The sequence below is a fragment of the Felis catus genome, chromosome A2, assembly GCF_018350175.1.
Source record: "Felis catus isolate Fca126 chromosome A2, F.catus_Fca126_mat1.0, whole genome shotgun sequence".
Taxonomy (NCBI): Eukaryota; Metazoa; Chordata; class Mammalia; order Carnivora; family Felidae; genus Felis; species Felis catus.
Genome location: NC_058369.1, coordinates 119,442,746 through 119,464,396, shown reverse-complemented (window position 1 = coordinate 119,464,396; position 21,651 = coordinate 119,442,746). Strand labels below are relative to the sequence as shown.

The 21,651-nt window shown below is 41.0% G+C and overlaps 1 protein-coding gene across 2 annotated transcripts in view; it reads right to left on the bottom strand.

Moving 5' to 3' along the window:
* The window catches only part of TAX1BP1 (Tax1 binding protein 1), an 89,308-nt gene extending 80,225 nt beyond the window's left edge, over positions 1 to 9,083 (bottom strand). For both annotated transcript variants that reach the window (XM_006929273.5, XM_006929274.5), the window contains exons 1-2: positions 8,944 to 9,083; positions 1,157 to 1,325 (exon numbers count right to left, since the gene is read on the bottom strand). In XM_006929273.5, coding sequence (XP_006929335.1) covers positions 1,157 to 1,318 — 162 coding nt within the window. In that variant the 5' untranslated portion in view covers positions 1,319 to 1,325; positions 8,944 to 9,083. The remainder of the gene's footprint in view (positions 1 to 1,156; positions 1,326 to 8,943) is intronic.
* Between the last annotated feature and the right edge of the window lie 12,568 nt (positions 9,084 to 21,651).

The window sequence follows — 21,651 nt, the reverse complement described above, 5'->3', positions numbered from 1 at the left end:
GAGAGGGGGGGAGAGAGAGAGAGAGAGAGAGAGAGACAGAGTATGAGCAGGAGACAGGTAGAGAGAGAGAAAGGGAGACACAGAATCACTAGCAGGCTCCAGGCTCCAAGCTGTCAGCACAGAGCCCGATGCAGGGCTCAAAGTCGCTTAACCAACTAGCTACCCAGGTGCCCCTTGTTCAATAGTTTTTCTGCCCTCCTCACTCTGTACAGCCATTTTTCACTTCTAGATACCCTCAATGTCCCTAATTCTAGCAGCAACTCTTCTAGTTTGCTGCTTAACTTATACACACCAATCAAAATTTCAGAACCATTAAAATCAGATCTAAAATAAATTTATTCTGAGGGAGAATCTAGAGGAACCCAGAAGAAAAGTTTTACTGTTGACATTTATGACATTTTGAATATTCAAATGACTTAAAATTTTATTTAAGTAATCTCTACATTCAAAGTGGGGCTTGAACTCGACTCCAAGATCAAGAGTCACATGCTCTTCCAACTAAGCCAGCCAGGCACCCCAAAGAGATTCTCTTGTTTTAGTTCTCTACTACATTGTAAACAGTTGAAATTGCCAGAAAATCTGTAGCACAGTAAAGCACCACCATAATGATCACCTCAATGTAATTCACAAATATTATAAAAAATGGCAAAATTTAAGGACTAGGATACCTGCCATTACAGAGTTTACTATTTAGTCATGTAAAACAGAAAACTCTTATAAAACCATAAGACAATATGAGCAATATTTAAGTAGAATAGTAGAGTAACATGGCTATAGAATTGTATAATTAACACTAATTACAAATGACTGGAAGAGACAGTATATAATATAACAACTCAAAGGAAAAGATCTTTTTTCAGGTAAGGAATGGAGAAAACAGAAGAAAAAAAAAAAGGATTCAAAGTTTTCACAAGACCTGGAGTGACACTGAACCTTTTGATCAAAGAGAGGTGAGTCTGGCAAATTCAAGTTCCCAGTATTTGTTGTATACTACTCTGTACTGTTAAATATTTCATGTTTACAAAACGTTTAAGTTTACAATTGTAAGAAAGGCCCTCAATGCAGAGTTAAGACGAGGCTTATATAAGCTACATATCAACCTGCTTAAATAGAAAACAGAATACCTAAGTGGAAGAAATACACAGCAAGTTCTTACCTTGAATATACCAACCCAATCTTTTGGATGTGGATGGATATATGGAGTTAAGGTGTAATGACATTCCAGGTGTGCATTAGGAAGATAACTCTTGGCCACATTTTGAAAGATGACATGGGCAAAGTTGGAAGTCTGCAAGGGGACTTCTTGAAAGGATGTCATTGTGAATCTGTAACAAGTAAATCATGTAAGTTGAATGAAACCAACTAAAAAACAAAAAAACAAAAAAAAAACCTTACACCTTCAGAAAATGCATAACATTGAATGCAAATTACATGAAAATTTGCATGCCATAATTATTGACAAGATATATACTTAGAACTCGTCTTTAAAAATGTGGTTAAATTTTTTTAAATGTGCTTAAATATAAAAACACAACCAGGAAATAACAAGTTATAAAATGACTCAGGAAGTTACATAAGAATTAAAAAAACGTTAAAACCAAAATCAAAAACTCTCAACTCTCTTGGAAAGCCTAGCCCACTGTTTCGTTTGCAAGCAAAAGCAAATGAACCACAAGTGTTTCTCTGCTGAACCCTGGAACTTAGTAATTTTCTTCCTCAATCTGACCCATCGTCCTCTAGGTCTTAGGCTCCTATTAATTGATGTTAACCTCTCTGTCTGCATTCCTGACCCATGTTCGTGATCCCTTAGACCAACATTCTCAACCTGAGCTACATATTAAAATCATTAGGGGCTCTCCAAAAAGGGGGGTTGGGTGGCATCTGGCTGGCTCAGTTGGTACGTAGAGCATGTGACTCCTGATCTCAAGGTTGTGAGTTAGAGACCCACAATGGTTACAGAAGTTACTTAAAAATAAAATCTTTAGGGGTGTCTGGTGGCTCAGTCAGCTAAGCAGCCGACTTCAGCTCAGGTCATGATCTCACAGTTCATGAGCTGGGAGCCCAACATCAGGCTCCCTGCTGTCAGCACAGTCTGCTTTGGATACTCTGTCCCCCTCTCTCTCTGCCCCCACCCATACACGCTCTCTCAAAGAACAATATATAAAAAAATAATAAAAAATTATAAAAAATTTTATTTTATAAAAAATTATAAAAAATAATTATAAAAATTATAATAAATATAAAAATATAATTATAAAATTTATAATTATAAATATAATAATATAAAATTATTATATAAAATAAAATTATAAAAATATAAAATATCATAAACATAAAATATAAATATTATAAAATATAATAAAATATAATAAAAAATAATAAATAAAAAACTTAAAGAAAATGAAAAGATGACAATGACTTTCTGAAAGCAGGATCTGGGGAGATCAAGAGTCTCATGCTGTACCAACTAAGCCACCAAGGCACCCCTCCCCAAGTAATCTTAAGTATTCATTACCACCTCTCACTCATTTCCACAAATGCCCAGACCTAGCCTGTCTTCACTCAGGACTTCTGGTACATGCTTGTTCAGATATCTCAAATCACATAAAATCTCAGCTGGTCTACTTGACACAACTCAGCTTATCTGTTCCTTTCAGCCTATACTGATTTTATACCCTTTCATTCTGGGTTTAATAATCCTACCTTGGCTTCCAGTGTTCATGTGCTCTTTCCATAGATTTACTGATTTAAAAATAAGTTATTTTTTATGGGCACCCAGGTGGCTCAGTCATCAAGTATCTGGCTTCAGCTCAGATCATGATCTCACAGTTCAGGAGTTCAAGTTCCACATTGGGTGAGCTCGAACTCCACTTTGAGTAAAACACTAACCCCACTTTCTCTCAGTCCCACCCCTTCCTCCCTCTCTCTCAGCTCCTCATAGGATTCTCTCTCTGCCCCTTGCTCAACTGCGCCCTCTCTCTCAAAAACTAAGTTGTTGTTGTTGTTGTTGTTTAACGTATAGTGCCAATGAAATACACAGCTGTTGAAAATCTATTACAGATTCAGTGAATGTTCACTGCTTAGTGAACACCAAGCACAAGAGAGATGGTGAAAATGAACTATAAAAATCTGCAAGACACAAATATTTTCCATATTTTGTACTCGACTTTTTGAGAAAAAGGATACAACTGAGAATTTACTCGTAAAAGCCATCTACACGTGTGTCACAGACTCAGTACAATTATTATTGATTCTACAGTACACATAAACTAGACAACATCCCTATGGTACTTGCTTCTTAGTCATCACAACAGAAATCTCCGTGATGGGGAAAAAAGAGGCATGATTTTTGCCAACCAAATTAATCTCATTTACTTCACAAATCAATAAAGTCTCTATAGGGCAAACACAGCAGTTAGTCTATACTCATATTTTAACTATTAAAAAAGTCTTGGGGCGCCTGGGTGGCTCAGTCGGTAAGCATCTGACTTGAGCTCAAGTCATGGTTTGTGAGTTCGAGCCCCATGTTGGGCTCTGTGCTGACAGCTCGGAGCCTGGAGCCTGCTTTGGATTCTATGTCTCCCGCTCTCTGTCCCTCCCATGCTCATGCTCTGTCTCTGTCTCTCAAAAATAAAGGTTAAAAAAGTCTTTATTGCTAAGAAGATCTCAGACAACATGCTTTTACAATATGTTTCTTTTGCTGACCTATTTGAAATACCAGCAAATTTTTGAAGTTTCAAAATAATAAACACTTCAGAAAATATGCACTTTTCTTCTTGTGTCTGCTCAACTTCTATTCAAGTACTGCTTTACTGAAACAATATACTGGACATCTCATAAAGAGAATGTCAATGGTGAACCTAGAGGCCACTGCTAGAATACCAGTCTGGTTGACTGTTAGCTAGCTGTGAGCTCTGCCAGGATTCCAAGGTAAGGAGAGCGCATTCAGTAGCAATCCTTCTAGGTAAGATCTCTGCACTAACAAAAAGGCTTTATGACCAGCAGCCCTATTTCACAGAAGGACTTAACTAGTATTCCCCAGCTGGTATGCCAAAGCCTTCAGTAAAATGAAAAAAGGTAGCACTTACTTACAAATATTGGGAACTCTGCATAAAATAAATGAAGTGTTATTTACTTTGCTGCTTTGAATTGTCTGACCTAATTTGGGCTCAGGGGGATGTCATGGTGCTAATAAAGTCACTGATGATAATCTCTTTTCAAGTTAATGGCTTCATAAAGAAGGAAAAAATAACCCATCAATTCCAGTTTTGAAATATTGTTCAGTACTGGTTATATCAGTAAGAGAAGCTATAGCTAAATCAATGAAACCAACCTCTAGCAGACTCACCTACCAAAACTGAGACAAGTGAATCAGTAATATTTTTCTACAAAGAAAATGAATATTTCGGTTTCTCTGAGGAGGGTATTTATTAAGGAGAAAATAAGGCTAGATTAGAATGAGTTGCCATGTTTTTAATTAAAAGCAGTTTAAGAATGAAATTTTTCTTAAAATTTAACATGTTTCCTAAAGTAAACTGAATTAACAAAGCTGTGATTATGTTATAAAACAAGGCAGTGAAGTTTAAACTTTTGTTTAACCTCAACTACAATAGTGTCTTAAAAATCCATAATCATCGGGGCGCCTGGGTGGCTCCGTCGGTTGAGCATCCGACTTCGGCTCAGGTCACGATCTCACGGTCCGTGAGTTCGAGCCCCGCATCGGGCTCTGGGCTGATGGCTCAGAGCCTGGAGCCTGCTTCCCATTCTGTGTCTCCCTCTCTCTCTGACCCTCCCCGTTCATGCTCTGTCTCTCTCTGTCTCAAAAATAAATAAACGTTAAAAAAAAATTTAAAAATCCATAATCAATCTTACACTTTTACTTCACTGAAAAGATGAAAAATAGCAAGAAGGTACAGATCTATATATTTATGTATGTTTGTTTATATGCTTATAAATTGATCAAAAAGGACTTAAAAAGTACACACAACAGTCTTTACTCGAGAGGAATCTGTGTGAAGACAACTTTTAATTGATATTTTACTAGTATAGATAAATGCATTGTTTTCACTGTTTTAAATAAACATATTAACATAAAATTGCATTTTTAAACCTTCCCCCCAAAATTCAAGTTTTTAACAGAAAACCCTAAATCAGACTTTAAATATATTCATGATTATAAATCTTAAGGTAATTTGTGATCCTAATAACCTTAATCTCTCTCCAACACCCCTTCCTCCCTTTTTAAAAATTTCAATGCAATTATAACTACAGAAATGTTTTACAAGTCATTCCACTCTCATTACTAGTTTTTCAAACTTTAAAAATTAAATTCCAATATATTTCCTAGTCATAAAAACTTAACAAGGGTAAATGTAATCTGAATGTAATTACCACATGAATTAATCCATTTCAAATAGTAAAATAAAAATTTCCCATAGAAGTCCTGTTTCACTCCTTACTCAGATAAAGAAATGAAAAGATGGGCAAGCTTTAAAAAATGCTGAAATTCACTGAGAATGTCAATGTATCAAGATGATTCACAGGCAGATTTATACAATATCCATGCACACCCGCTCTCACACACTCACACACACACACAAACACGCAGAGACACAAAGCCCAGTGGAGAGGTTAATGTGCAAAGTCACTGCATCACCTTGTGGTAATGCTTGGGAAGTGTAGCTTCACTAACATCCTGAGGAAAAGAACAAACTGCACCTCAGCTGGAGAGGAAATATAGCCCCCCCTACACACAAAGGGAAATGGAAGCAGCGGGACTAGACCAAATTTTACTTCCCATTCTCTAAAGTACATCTCCAGAAACGTGGGTACGCTAAGATGCAAATGAAGGTAAGCAAAAATTTTCGACTCAAGAATTAAAGAACCAAACACATTCAGCTGGGAAACCAAGTCTGAAATGCATACACTTGCTGCCTGCAGTGACCTCTTCCATGTTTCCTACTATATTCCCCAACATCTCTAGAGTCGCTTTGTATGAATTATGCTGTAAACTTTATACTATTAAGTCTTTGGTCTAAAATCCAATTGTGTTATTCTGGGGATTCATCAATATCTAAGGAATAGACAAATAACGTGCAGTGGGCACTCAGTTAAGCAGCTAAAATAAATGGGGGGGCGGGTAGGGAAGAGGTGGAAGCACTTCAATGTTGTATTTATTCCTGCTGGAACTTTTTCAAGCCCAAAACAAATCTGTCTTTTGTGGTAGTATTTTTCCAGTGGCTTCTGCTACTTATTTTATTTTGCTGGACTAGTCCAAAATGTAAGCCTCAGCCAAGCGAACTAGAAAATATACTCTGAATTTTGTTCTGTGTGATATGATTGTGGTAATTGTGGGGTTTTTTTTTCCCAAAGTCCTTATCAAGTTAAAGACACTAAACTAATTATAAGTGAAATATCCTGATGTCCAGGATTTATTTGCTTTTAAAACTCCAGGGGGAAAAATGTTTTGGAGCAGATAAAACAAGTTTAGCAAAATGGTCGTTCCTTCCACCGTTTGTTCTCCTTTTGCGTATGTTTGTAAGTAAAGATCAGTAATAAAAACTCCATGTATGACCTGCAATAGAACATAGTGAATGACAAACTCAGCAAAAAAAAAAAAAAAGTCTTTAAAATCTTCAGTTAAAAATATATGGACTTTTAAAATTATCTCCAAACTTCAGTCCCATAGGATACACAAATATCTGAAGGAAAAACTGTTTAACATTCTAATAGTTTCCAATTATTCATACTTTAGCTCAAAGATTATCAGCTGGTTTATAGAGCAGAAAAATGTTATCTGAAATCTTTCTGGAAGGCAGAAGCAAAGCCAACAATCTGTGAATTTGCACTCTTACAACCAGCATCCCTATCTCTAGAATTCTTTACAGCTGAGTGCCACTACACTCTGCCCAGGTGTCACTCATACCACTTTTATTTACTCCGTAGATTGTTTTTAAAGGTGGTTTCTAAAAACCTCTATCTTGGGGCACCTGAGTGGCTCAGTCAGTTAAGCGTCCAACTCTTGATGTCGCTCAGGTCCCGATCTCACGATTGGTGAGTTCCAGTCCCGCGAACAGCTCTGCACTGTCAGCACCGGTCTGCGTGGTGTTCTCTCGCTCCTGCGCCCCTCCCCCTGCTCACGTTCTCGCAAAATAAACTTACTTAAAGATTTTATTTTTATTTTTGAGGGGGGTGGGTGGGAGAAGCTGGTTCTGCAGTGAGAGCAGAAAGGCCAATGAGGGGCTGGAACCCACGAACTGTGAGATCATGACCTGAGCTGAAGTCTGATGGCTAACCGACTGAGCCACCCAGGCGCCCCTCAAAATAAACTTTATTTAAAAGAGAGAGAGAGAGAGAGAGAGAGAGAGAGAGAGAGAATAAAAAGCTATGATCTTGGCCCATATAAAGAGAATTTTTATCTTTCTGTAAGGATTTGAGCCAAAATAAACTTTAAAAGCCAGAAGAGTATAGAGCCAAAATTTTACTTAGTAATATCCAAAATCCAAAAAACTAAAATCCAATAAACCTCACATATGTATTCCCCCAAAGTACATGAGCATCGTTAGAATGTTTCATATTTAACATTAAAATGGCTACAGCATTAACTGTAAACAATAAAAAATGTAAAAAATAAATTGAAAAGACTTAATAAGTCATTTCTAACGCAATCAATACTTCCAGAAACCAAGTTTAAGAACAAAACAAAGGCCTGACCTCAGGCCCTTCTCTCTACCTGCATGGGACTTTGAGGGGCAATCGTCCCACTTTTAGATTAACATGTTACTGAACTCATCTCTTTAAATGATTTGGAACGGAGCCCGAAAATCGTAATTAGTGCCACAGTTCGCGCTGTTCGTAGAACTTTTACAATGAGTATAACGCAGACTTGAGTAAGATTTCCCGTCTAAATCCTTGTCGTAAATCCTTGTCCTAAGCAACGTTTGAAGCCTTAAAACCTATTATAGAGAAAGTCAAATGCCACCGTGTTTTCAAATAAACCTATTATTAAAAAGGGAACTAAATGTATCAACAGTCACAGACACAGACACACACAGACCCACACACACACACACGCACGCACAAAACCCCACCCACACCCAATTCAAACAAAGATTGCCCCAGGCAAGGAGACCGGTCGGGACCAGACCACAACTTGCGAGCCTGCAGGGTGTTGGGTGGAGGAAAGGGAGAGTTGTGAAATCAAGAAAAGTTGCCTAAGCAAAAGAAGACGTGTGGCCCTCTTAAGACTTTTTTTTTTTTTTTTTTTGAGATCCCTCGGAACGTTAAGCGTAGGAGCCACCCATAAACAGACGAAAGAAACGTTTACCAGACCTGTAGCCCAGGTGAAGGCTGCGATCCGCCCCAACAGCTAACTCCGCCCCCCGCCCGCAAACGGAGGCGGCGCAGTGAGTCTCCGCCTCTTTCTCCAACGGCGACACAAACCAAAACACCTGGGTTTCACCCCACCCGAGCAAACCCGAGCCTCGGACTCGACCTGTTTTCCCAAGCTCGCCTACGCCGGCAGCACACATACTGCCCTCAGAGCACACCCTAGAATGGGCCTCGGGCAAGACAGGTTCTTCTTCGGGGGTCCCCCGTGTCACTCGCCCCCGCCACAGTGCCCACGTCCCCCAGGGCTCCCCCCAAATCGCGAAGGCCTATCCCGGGGCCTCCCCGCCGTGTGGGGCGGCCACCCGTCGTTTTTCCCAGCCCCACTGCTAACCGAAGTTGCCCACACCCCCGTTACAACCGTAGTCCAGAAGGAAAAGTTTGTCCTGGGGAAGGAAAGCATCGTCATTTGGCTGCATCGTCACCACCGCGATCATTCCCGAGACTGGCCAGGCCCCTAGACTCTTAAGAGCTGAGGAGCGTACCGCGAGCCCCCAAAGAGCTCCAGCTGGGGCCCCGCACAAGTCGCTGGAGCCGGTCGGGGAAGGCACTTACCCTGCGAGGAGCCCCAAGACAGAGGGAGAGTTAGAGAGGCTTCCGAGCCGGTGCCGCCATCAGCCGCCGAACCTCTTCCGCCACCACTACCTCTCTCCCCCGACCGGCTACACCTCCCCTCAGTGCCAAAAAGCCGGCGGTACGTCACTTCCGGCTGTGGGCCCGCCCCTTCCGCCACCGCCGCGCTTGGTGGGCCGGGCCATTCAGCTGAAAAGAGGTCTCTGCAAACGTGACCTTTCACCAGCTCTGCGGGCGGATCCAAACTCCAGACCGGCCTTTTACCCCGGCTCGGCTACTCCTCCTCTTTCTTCGGCCTCACAGGAATGGCTCGCAGACCTAGTCAAACAGGGTCCGTTTGGATTTGCGTTTTTCATTTAATTATTACTTTGACCGGAAAGTTAGGTAACTTACCAGTTAGGTTGAAAGGGTAGTCCAGAGTTACAGGGACTATTACCATGGCTTTGCCCGGCTCTTAAAAATCCTGTCTAAATGAATCCGTTTATTTTATAGATGACAAAGTAGGGAAACGAGAGAAGTGAAGGAGCGGACCACAGGGCTCGGACTGCAACCCCTAACTCGAAGGCTCTAGCCCAACTCCTGGTCCAGTCCTGTGCTTGCTTGACTGAGATTTTGTTCATTGGAAGACCTCGGTTCTAGACGCGATACACTTCCAATGCTCTAGGATTCTATTTCCTTTTGTCCCAGCAGTGGTCTCTTTCTGCCCGCACTTCTATGAGTGGTTACCTGCTTTTATTATCTGTGTTGTTTTGCTTTTATTATCTGTGTTATTTTGTGTGTGTGTGTGTGTGTGTAAATTTTGTCCTGTGTTTTCTGTTCAGTTATATTTTCTAAAATCACTTTTGACTGTGATGTCTCTTACCTTCCTATAGCAGGCATTCAGTTTGAATCCAAACCTCACGGAAGCAAGTGTTTCTGTTCTATTTCATCATATTCCTTTGTTGCTATAAAACCCTTTTAAAATCGTCAATATCTCCAATAAAGAAAGGATAATTACCTCACATTAAATGCTCTAAATACAGAACATACAGAATCTTGTCATAGTCTTTCATTTTTTTTCTTCCGCATACTTAAGATTACAATACCTTCAGGGGCACCTCGGTGGCTCAGTCAGTTGAGTGTCTGACTTGGGCTCAGGTCATGATCTCAAGGCCCGGCCTCCTGCTCTGTGCCAACAGCTCAGAGCCTGGAGCCTGCTTTGGATTCTGTGTCTCCCTCTCTCTCTACCCCTCCTCCACTCGCACTCTGTCTCTCAAAAATAAACATTAAAAATTTTAAAAAGATTACAATACCTTCAATAATACAGGTTCTCAGTGTTTGCTCAATTGCTTCCTATAAAAACCTTTGAACTTGGTTCTGTTGTATATCATACTTGATGGTAGAATTTCAGAAGAACTTTATAGGTCATTTAGTACCAACCTCCTTATTTTACAGATGATGATATTGGTGGGATAATATCACTGATCACTAGTGTTACCAGTAGCAGTCTTCTAGTAGTGGAAATAACTGCATCCCTTAAGAAATGAAAGTATAATAGGGGCGCCTGGGTGGCTCAGTCTGTTGAGCTTCCTACTTAGGCTCAGGTCATGATCTCAAGGTTGGTGGGTTCGAGCCCACGTCGGCCTCTGTGCTGACAGCTGGGAGCCTGGAGCCTGCTTCTGATTCCCTGCCTCCGTCTCTCTCTGCCCCTCGCCCTCTCAAGCTCTGTCTCTCTTCCTCACTAAAAAATAAACACTAAAGAAAATTTTGGGGGGGCGCCTGGGTGGCTCAGTCAGTTAAGCATCTGACTTCGGCTCAGGTCACGATCTCTCGGTTGGTGAGTTCAAGCTCCACGTCAGGCTCTGTGCTGACAGCTGGATCCTAGAGCCTGCTTCAGATTCTGTGTCTCCCCCTCTCTCTGCCCCTCTCATGCTCTGCCTCTCAATGATAAATAAACATTAAAAAAAATTTTTTTAAAGAAATCTTTTTAAAGAAATGTAAAGATAGTAGTAGATTTTATAAGCACAGTTTTTCAGAGGTGTCACTCTTTTTTAACCACATTACTTGTTTATATGTAATAGATTTCTAATTGTCACCAATTTTCAGTTAATGAAATCAGAAAAACAGTGTGCTTAAGAAAAGCCATCATTGGAAAGCATTTTTATGCAACTCTTTTTACTTTATTTTGTTATTTTTGATAATTTCTTGAATTTTTAGACCTTATTTTCCCCATGAAGGTATTTGCTTAGGAACTGTAACTTGCTTTAATCCAGTTAATCATGGCCCCTTGAATTTTTAGACCACGTTTCTCCCAGTAAGCTAAATATATATCCTTTCGGTATTTAATTGAATTGTTAAAAATTAGCCTGTTGTAGATACAGCGGTGTACCTGGGCCAGAAGGGATATGGATCCACACGTGAAGCCTTTGGGCCAGGTGGGTTTCAGAATTCAGAAATTTTTTAGACTTCCGAAAAATGTACTTGCTTTATGTTCCGTGACATTGCACGAGGTCTGCAACAGCACATCGTAATCAAGTTACCATTTTTTGAGGAAAAATTATGACTACCACACTACAAAGTAGGATAAAGCACACAGTCTTCAATTCAGATCAGGTTTTTCAGATCAAGCTTTGCCACTCTGCTGTGATGCATTCAGGTGAGTTCAGGTCAAGACAGGTTTTGCCACAAAACGTGAAGAGAACATTTTACCTTCAAAACAGTGAATAAGGGATTGTAGACCTGTTCCAAGAATTATTGGAAAGTAAACCCCTTAGGATCTCATAATATTTCTGGAGCAATTATAATTTCAAGTAGTTTCTAGATGGTGCTCCTAATCTATCCCCTACCATCTGTCCCGTGTTTAGATTGAGCAAATATCTAAAAGACACCGTTCCTCTGTTAGAAGGATTCATGATAACAAAGGGAAGGAAATAAAGGAATCTATGAAAATGTGGGTGAGTCTAAAATACGACAATAAAACAGGTATAAAAGATACTCAGAGATGAGAGAACTCAGTGTAGTCTTGCGTGAGCGGTATACTTTTCTTGGAGGAGGTAGACCGCTGGTAAAGCATTTTGATGAAGGCATGGAAGGAAGAAGACCAAGTCAGAATGTAAGAGCTTGGGCACAGGAGTCAGGCAGGGAGAAGATCGTTAACAAAAAACAATCGCCATCTGTTTAGTACACAGTGCTGACCAGCCACTCTGCCGGATATTTCGGTTGCCTCCACTCGTCACAGCAATCCTATACGGTATCACCCCAATATGCAGGGAAATGTAGCTCCGGAAAAGTTAAATAGCTTGCCCATGATAATGAAAAGGGCAAACCAGACTTGCACTCAAATCTGTAACTCTCAAAGTTCATCCATTTTCCCCTGTACCATGCTGTTTCTTTTCTTTTCTTTTTTCTTTCTTTCTTTCTTTCTTTCTTTCTTTCTTTCTTTCTTTCTTTCTTTTTTCTTTTTCTTTCTTTCTTTCTTTTTTGTTATGCTGTTTCTTGATAAATGCTTTTTGGTCATATAGAATGTGAGCTGGGTTATGCCAGGTGCTCTGGGAAGACAGAATAAAGCATGGTAAGAAATGGACCTTGAGAAGTCAAGGAGAAAGAAGGCACGATACAAAATACTTAATTTTGAATTAGCAAGACTCTGTTAAACTGAACTAGGCCTTGAAAGATGAACAGGATCTGAGAAGGCAGACAAAGGGCTTATTGGAAAGAATAATTAAAAGGGCACAAACTAACTTCCAATAGACATGTTATAGAAATATTACGAGTTTTGAAAGCCAGGCAAAACAAATCCTTTTCATCTTTCGGAACGGTGATTTTCCTCAGAGTTTATATTAAAGATTCCCTTTGCTAGAAATGATTCTTTCCTTAAAAATCAATACAACTGTTTGGGGTGCCTGCGTGGCTCAGTCGGTTGAGCATCCAACTTCGGCTCATGTCATGATCTCACAGCTCGTGAGTTCAAGCCCCGCGTCGAGCTCTGTGCTGACAGCTCAGAGCCTGAAGCCTGCTTCAGATTCTGTGTCTCCCTCTCCCTGCCCCTAACCCACTCGCATTCTGTCTCTGTCTCTCTCAAAATGAAATAAACATTATGTTTTTAATCAATACATCTGTAAACCTTTGTTTTAAAAAGAGGGCTTTTTAAGATAGGATTTGAATAATGGTGGGTTCTGGATAGAGAAAGAGATGATTCCAACACTGTAAATAGGGTTATCTTCTCTTACTCTGTTACGAGATGGTCTTGATGTACTTATTCCTTATCCACATTGCCTCTCCTCTGCTACTCTCCCAATTGTTTATAAAAAAAACTTTGCTCCTTTGGGGTGCATGCCAATGAGCTATTATCCTCTCTTCTGTCCTTGTTGCTGTCATCTGCTGATCTCCAAGTCACTCTTCCTCATTCAGTGAAGAATATCACCTCGTGCAGTCTTCCTCTCCGTTTGGTGTCTCCTTGGATGAGATCAAAATTAGAAGGCCAACAGTCTGGGCTTTTAATTTCTTCTTTCTTTTTTAATTTTTTTTTTTTACATTTATTTCTTTTTGAGAGGCAGAGAGAGACAGAGCACAAGTGGGGGAGGGGCAGAGAGCGAAGGAGACACAGAATCCGAGGCAGGCTCCAGGCTCTGAGCGGTCAACGCAGAGCCCGACGCGGGGCTCGATCTCACAAACCGCGAGATCATGACCTGAGCCAAAGTAGGATGCTTAACCGACTGAGCCACCCAGGCGCCCCTGGGCTTTTAATTTCTTGAACCCCCTCATCTCCAATAACCTCCACCCCACTCCAGATACCTATTTCCATGCTCATACCTTGAACCTTGTCCCCACCTGTAACTCCTTAACCTTCAAAATTAAGCATCTTGCTCTTTGACAACAACCTTGAGGGCTTGAACTCAGGACCCTGAGATCAAGACCTGAGCTGCAATCAAGAGTCAGATGCTTAACTGACTGAGCCACCCCAACGCCCCAACCTTTTATTCTTCTAACTTGCTTATTCAAATATGCCCACTCTCTTTCTCAAGCTCATCGAGATCTCTAATCCATTCAGCTTTCTCCTTTTAATACTTCCCTTCTTATCCAACTCCAAGTCCATGGATTCTCATTTTGTTAACATATGTTCAATATCCTATCCAATATTTTGATTTTCTATCTTACAAATGAAGTGCAATTTCCCATAACAAATGTGTTTATAGATCATCATAGGCTTTACCACAAAAGTTATGTCTGAGAGTACTAAGCAGAAACTTCGGTCTTAAAATTGAATGTTTTGGGACCCAGGTATCAACTGATACATGAATGGATAAGGAAGATGTGACGTATACACACAGTGGAATACTATTCAACCATCGAAAAGGATGAGATCTTGCCACTTGCGACAACATGCATGGACCTAGAGGATATTATGCCAGGTGAAATAAGTCAGAGTAAAAACAAGTAATATATGATGTCACTATAGAAGGAATCTAAAAAACAACAGTTTGGGGCACTGGGTGGCTCAGTCAGTTGAGCATCCCACTTTGGCTCAGGTCATGATCTCACGATTCGTGAGTTCAAGCCCCACATCGAGCTTGCTGCTATCAGCTCAGTGCCCACTTTGGATCATATGTCTCCCCCTCTCTCTGCCCCTCCCCTACTGTCTCTCTCTCTCTCTCAAAAATGAATTAATGCTAAAAAAATAAACAACAACAAAAATGAATAAATGAACAAAAAGAAATACATAAATACAGAGAACCAACTGATGGTTGCCGGAGGAGTTTGGGGTGGGAGGATAAACAAAATGGGTGAAAGGAAGTGGGAGATACAGTTATGGAATGAATAAGTTACCCGGATGAAAGGTATAGCATAGGGAATACAGTCAATGGTAATATAATAGTATTGTATGGTAACAGATAGTAGCTATGCTTGTGAGCATAGTATGATCTATAAGCTTGTTTTTTTTTTTTAACGTTTATTTATTTTTGAGACAGAGATAGAGAATGAATGGGGGGAGGGACAGAGAGAGAGGGAGACACAGAATCGGAAGCAGGCTCCAAGCTCTGAGCCATCAGCCCAGAGCCCGACACAGGGCTCGAACCCACGGACCGCGAGATCGTGACCTGAGCTGAAGTCAGATGCTTAACCGACTGAGCCACCCAGACGCCCCTATAAGCTTGCTAAATCACTATGTTGTACCCCTGAAATTAATGTAACATTGTATGTCAACTATACTTCAACAAATATGTACACACACACATACATACATAATTAAAAAAAAAAAACTTTAAAAATTAAACTAGGCACCTACAACCACCTTAGCAGTCTTTAGGTACAGCATTGTATCCTTTATAGCATTTTCATTCTCAAACTTTCTTGACAATTATTTTGTAACTGATTATACTTAGAATTTATTTTCTAGAAATATATAGTCTTGGGGCACCTGGGTGGCTCAGTCAATTAAGAGTCCAACTTCGGCTCAGGTCACGATCTCACGGTCATAGGTTTGAGCCCCGTGTCAGGTTCTGTGCTGACAGCTCAGAGCCTGGAGCCTGCTTTGGATTCTGTGTCTCCCTCACTGTCTGTCACACCTCACCCCCACTCTGTCTCTCTCTTCCTCTCAAAATAAATAAAGATTAAAAAAATAAGAAAAAAAAGAAATATAGAGTCTTTAGAGTTTCTATGTAGCCTAAGCAACACTTAAAGATAACTTTATTAAAGTTTCAAATAAAATTATATACGATGTAGAACATACAAATTGTCTTTCAACTAATAAAAGAAAAGCATTTATCATAAAAACATTAAAAATTAACAAGTTAAAGGAATAAAATGAGTGTCTTCGGAAGTTTCTTGCACTATAAACAGAGAAACTATGTAATTCATGACATTAATAAACACAGCCTGGGGAGCCTGGGTGGCTCAGTCAGTGAAGCATCTGACTCTTGAAATCAGCTCAACTCATGATCTCGCCATTATGGGATGGAGCCCCGCATCCAGCTGTGTGCTGAGCTTGGGGCCCACTTGGGATTCTCTCTCTCTCCCTCTCTCTAACCCTCCTTTGGTCAAGTGTGCGCATGCATGCACACAAGCTCTTCCTCTCTCTCTCTCTCTCTCTCTCTCTCAAAATAAATAAATAAACCTTAAAAAGAAAAGAACAGAAAAGAAAAGAAACAGAGCCTGTAGAGATTTATACTTGAGTGAGACATTTGCCCCACCCAGTTCCTAACAGTGCTCTCTGATCCTTACGAAACTGGAGGTCACTGGAAGTAAATATTCTCTCTTCCTTACTGAGAGGAGAATTCTTTGAATTCTTAAGATACTATGTCAAGGGGCGCCTGGGTGGCGCAGTCGGTTAAGCGTCCGACTTCAGCCAGGTCACGATCTCGCGGTCCGTGAGTTCGAACCCCGCGTCAGGCTCTGGGCTGACGGCTCAGAGCCTGGAGCCTGTTTCCGATTCTGTGTCTCCCTCTCTCTCTGCCCCTCCCCCGTTCATGCTCTGTCTCTCTCTGTCCCAAAAATAAATAAATGTTGAAAAAAAATTAAAAAAAAAAAGATACTATGTCAAGAAGATTCTTTCCTCTCAGTGTTTTAAATTACACACCTTTATTTTTTGGGCTCGCTTGCATATCAGTGGTAATGAAAGTTAATAAAGGTACTTTTTTAAAGGTAATCTCTAACCCCTAATGTGGGGCTGGAACTCACGACCCCGAGATCGAATCACATGCTCTACTAACTGAGCCAGCCAGGCGCCCAAACAAAACAAATAAAAGTTATTTTAAGAAAATGTTGGGGCACCTGGGTGGCTCAGTTGGTAAGCTCCCGACTTCAGCTTGGTCATGATCTCAGGGTTCATGGGTTCGAGCCCCGCATCCAGCTCTGCATTGACAGTGTGGATCCTGCTTGGGATTCTTTCTCTCTCTCTCTCTCTCTCTCTCTCAAAATAAGTAAATAAACCTTTTTTCAAAAAAGTAAAAGAACAAAATGTTATTAATATAATCTCCTGAACTTTTAAATTTTAACAAAAGCTGAATCAAAATTTTAGGTTGAAATATGTTTTTATTTCAGATTTCATCTCCTCCCGCCTTCTCAGGAACTCTGTATTTTCTCTCTTATATTCAAGCCCTCTGTCTCCACGAGGTCCTTCCCATTGTCTCTTCTATTTAATTTTTTTTAATGTTTATTTATTTTTGAGAGAGAGAGAGAGAGAGAGAGACAGAGTGTGAGCCAAGAAGGGGCAGAGAGAGAGAAGGAGACAAAGAATCTGAAGCAGGCTCCAGGCTCTAGCTATCAGCACAGAGCCCATCGCGGGGTCGAACCCGCGAACCGTGAGGTCATGACCTGAGCCGAAGTCTGGCACTTAACCAACTGAGCCACCCAGGCAGGCCTCTTCTATTTAATTTTTTAAATATTTCCTGATTCCAGGGGAGCCTGGCTGGCTTGGTCAACGGAGCGTGCAACTCTTAGTCTTGGGATGGTGAGTTCAGGCTCCATGTTGGGTGTAGACATTATTTGAATAAAATCTTAAATGAAATAAAATTAAATCTTAAAAAACAAATTTCCTCCTTATTTTCCTTCAACTGCTATTGCCTCTTGCCTTCACCTTCACAACCAAACTTCTCACTTTTGAAAAGAATTGTCAATATTCCTCCTCACCATTCCCCACTCTTTCTTACCCCCCTTCATCCTGCATGCTGCCCCCATCACATCAAAACAGGTTACATTAATACCAGAATGTACATAATGTGCTCTAGACAGGGAAATCTATCTTAATATCCATTCACGTCCCACGGGTGCTAACCTGGTTTCTGACCACATCTCATGATTTGCCAGGAACTCAAGAGATCCATGAAAAGGAATTTAAATTTTATCTGTATTGGAGAATTTGGTCATTCCCCTGATTGATACCCATCCTACTCATAGAACAAAACATTTTTGATGGGCTTAAAATTAGGAGTGGGGGGGGAAGAGTTTGTGGGTTATTGCCATGTCAATTACCAGTTTGTTGCTTGTCCATTTTACATTCACCCTTTTTCCCTGCTTTGTGAAAGTGCACCTAAGTCCTTTAATTTTTTTTTTTTTTCTTTGCCAGCTGGCTTAATACAAAGCTTTGTCAGTAGAAAGTGCTGGAGAGACATTGCAGTAGACAAGAATTCTGGTTCCTCATTCCTGTCCTGAAATACTTCATGAACATTTTTCTCTACAACCCTAGAGGGCAGATTTCCAGCAAGTTCTACATAGTGGCTGTCCAGCAGGTTCCAAAAGGTGGATTTCTGGCTAGTTCCAGAGAGTGAGTTTCCAGCAAGTTCCACTAGCTCAGTAATACAGGTACTTCTTTGTGAAACTTCTTCCTTCAATGACTCATATCCATGCCCTCTCCATGAGATCTCCTGATCTTGGCCCCAGAGGTGCTCTTGCTTGGGCATGTGTCTCAGCCATGGGGATAGTGTCTGTTCCTTTTATATTTTTTCTTATGATCCTTTGAGTTCCCTTTACACCTTATTCGCCTGGTTAATTCAATCCCTTGTTAGAGTTAAGAATTCTTTTTTTTTTTTTAATGTTTATGTTTTTGAGACAGACAGACAGAATGTGAGCAGGGGAGGGGCAGAGAGAGAGGGAGACACAGAACCCAAAGCAGGATCCAGACTCTGAGCTGTCAGGACAGAGTCCAACACCGGGCTCAAACTCACAAACCACAAGATCGTGACCTAGATCAGAGTTGGACGCTTAACCGACTGAGCCACCCAGGCACCCCCAAGAATTCTTTCTATTTAAGTTTCCCTGTTCAAATCACTGTGTAGTTTCCCTCTATTGAGTGGACCCAGACTGATATAACCACTATGCCCATTACTTTAGCTTCATAGGTAGAAACTGTCTTGATTATTTTTCCTTCTTCCCCTTAAGTAATTGCTCAGTGAGTTAATTTATTTCTGACCAGCTAGGGTTATTGCCATGTAGCTCTTTGTTGTGCTGCAATCTTGTACTACTATTTGATGTTAATTATGATGCATAGGGGCTAGAATTTCTTCTGTAACATATAGTTTAGGTTGTAGAATTCAATGAACAATGATTTATTGCCATTTAGCATTGGTTTTCCTTGATGAAAGAAATGCCTTTATTCCCAGATGAGGCCACGGCTATGCTGATCCTGCCATGAGGACAAAGGGAAAAATGAAATTATTACTAAGTACCTATGCGGAGCATGTTTAGAAAGTGATTTGTAGTACACTTTATTGGCTAATTGTGAAAATTGACTTTTGAGTTTGGTTAGTATATAATCCAGCAAGTTCTAAGAAGCTGAGAGTAGATAAAATTCCCCTTCTAGAATCCTTCCTTCTCTACACTTCTTCCTCCTCGTCAGGAACTCTTTCCCAGGCTCAACAACCCCTAACCCTCAGGCATCAAGCAGTCTTGTACAGGGAAAGAAAAGAAGCTTAAGTTCAATATTAATCTCTGTGACTATGAGGGACTTAATGCAAGTATGGGGATCTCAAAATAAGACTCGAGCATGGGGCGCCCGGGTGACTCAGGTCATGAACTCACAGTCCGTGAATTTGAGCCGTGCATCAGGCTCGCTGCGGTCAGTGCAGAGCCCCCTTCAGATCTTCTGTCCCCTTCTAACTCTGCTCCTCCCAGCTCATGCCCTTTCTGTCAAAAATAAATAAACATTTAAAAAAAGAAAAAAAAAAAAAGACTTGTGAGCTTAAACAAATGAAACTGTCATTGTAGATTTCCATACAGCCATTGGGAAATCTCCGTAGAGAAGGGACCCTTCTTGTGCTTTTTAAAATCACAATTGCTGTCATTCCAGAAGAACTTTTTTTTAAATCCCATATCCAACTATCATGCTATTTTTCTTCTTCCCTTCCCAACTTAAGTTCTTTAAATAGCGATCTAGGGCACCTAGGTGGCTCAGTTCGCTAAGCATCTGACTTCTGCTCAAGTCACGATCTTTGTGAGTTCGAGCTCCATGTCGGGCCCTGTGCTGACAGCTCAGAGCCTGGAGCCTGCTTCAGATTCTGTGTCTCCCTCTCTCTCTCCCTCTCTCTCTCTCTCTCTCTCTCTCTCTCTGCCCCTCCCCACTCATGCTCTGTCTCTCTCAAAAATAAACATTAAAAATTTTTTTAAAAATAGCAATCTATATGACAAAATATATTTGAAATATTAACCTTCTTCTTTTTTTTTTTGTTGTCTCCCCCTTCTATATCTTGCCACCTTCCCAAATGTTGCCCACTATCAAACCCATAGGTTTGTTGCCACGGGGGAGAGATATAGAAGGAAAATCTTTCTGGCATTTGTTTCCAAGATCTCAAACCCCAAAACAGGGAGAGGATTTAGGATATAGAGAAAATAGCTTGAAAAGAAGGCAAGGATTGGGGAATAAACGTGGAGTGAGAACAGACAGCATCCTCTTCCCCAACTCTGGAAATGGATTTCCCTGGGTCTGGGGAAAAGTAAAAGGGTACCTGTCAGTGGACAAAACCACCCAACCTGTCTAACCTTGCCGGGTCTCCAAATATCCCTGCCCCATCTTAGTACTGAGTAATATTCCAAAATCCTAACAAAACTGGGCTTGAGGAACCCAAAATAGAAATTGAAATGGTGGACTAGATCAATGAATTTTTAGCTTTTTTGACAGACTTGAGCCATAGACTAATATTCATACTCTACATGTTCATTATTTTATTTTATTTATTAGAGTGAGAGACAGAGAGAGTGGAGGAGGGACAGAGAGAGAGAAGGAGAGAGAATCCCGTGTGGGTTCTGTGCTGTCAGCCCAGACCCCAATGCAGGGCTCAATCCCACGACACTGGGATCATGACCTGAGCCGAAATCAAGAGTTGGGCACTTATTATCCCCCATCAGGCCTAAAGGTGCTGGGGAAGGAGATGTTACCTGCAGGTGGAGAAAGGGCTTCCAGACAGAAGCTGTAGCCACACCCATGACCACTATGTCTGTCTTCATGATCTCTTACTGATACCCATTGGCCAAACCCAACCTGAAACCAAAGGTCAAAGGAGCACAGGTGACCATGTCCACAGAGGTCAGCTCCCTGGGCCACAAAGCAGTGGGGTAAAGAGTGGAGAAGGGCGCTGGTGGGGCAAACGGAGACTCATTAGCACATCGCTGCCGTGAATGGCATCACCAGTTACCCAGTCTTTCCAGCCAAGAATCTGAGAGTTTTCCTCACCTGCTCTGTCTCACTTCCTCCACTGTATCCAATCAGTCACCAAATCGTGTGCATGTTACTTTCTGAGTGTTTCTCACATTCATCCCCTCCTTGCATCCCCACCAGTGCCCCAGCTCTTCTCATCTTGATAAATTTGTGCATCTCTTATTCAGTCTTTCAGCTTCTAGCTTCAATCATTCCTTCACCATCCCATTGCAGGGCTATTGAAGCTATCTTTCTTTTTTTTTTTTTTTTTTAATGTTTATTTAATTATTTTAAGAGAGAGAGCCCATGCGTGTACATGGGGGAGGGGCAGAGAGAGAGGAGAGTGAGAATCCCAAGCAGGCTCCTGCTGTCAGCGAGGAGCCCCGTGCGGGGCTTGATCTCATGACCATGAGATCATGAGCTGAGCCGAAATCAAGAGCCAAGTCGCTTAACTGACTGAGCCGGCCAGGTGCACCACTACTGAAGTTATCTTTCTAAAAGGCTAAGCTCTAAGTTCGAAGCACTTTAAGGGCAGGACGGTGCTTTTACTCTCAGGTTTTAATTTTTTTTTTTTTTTAATTTTA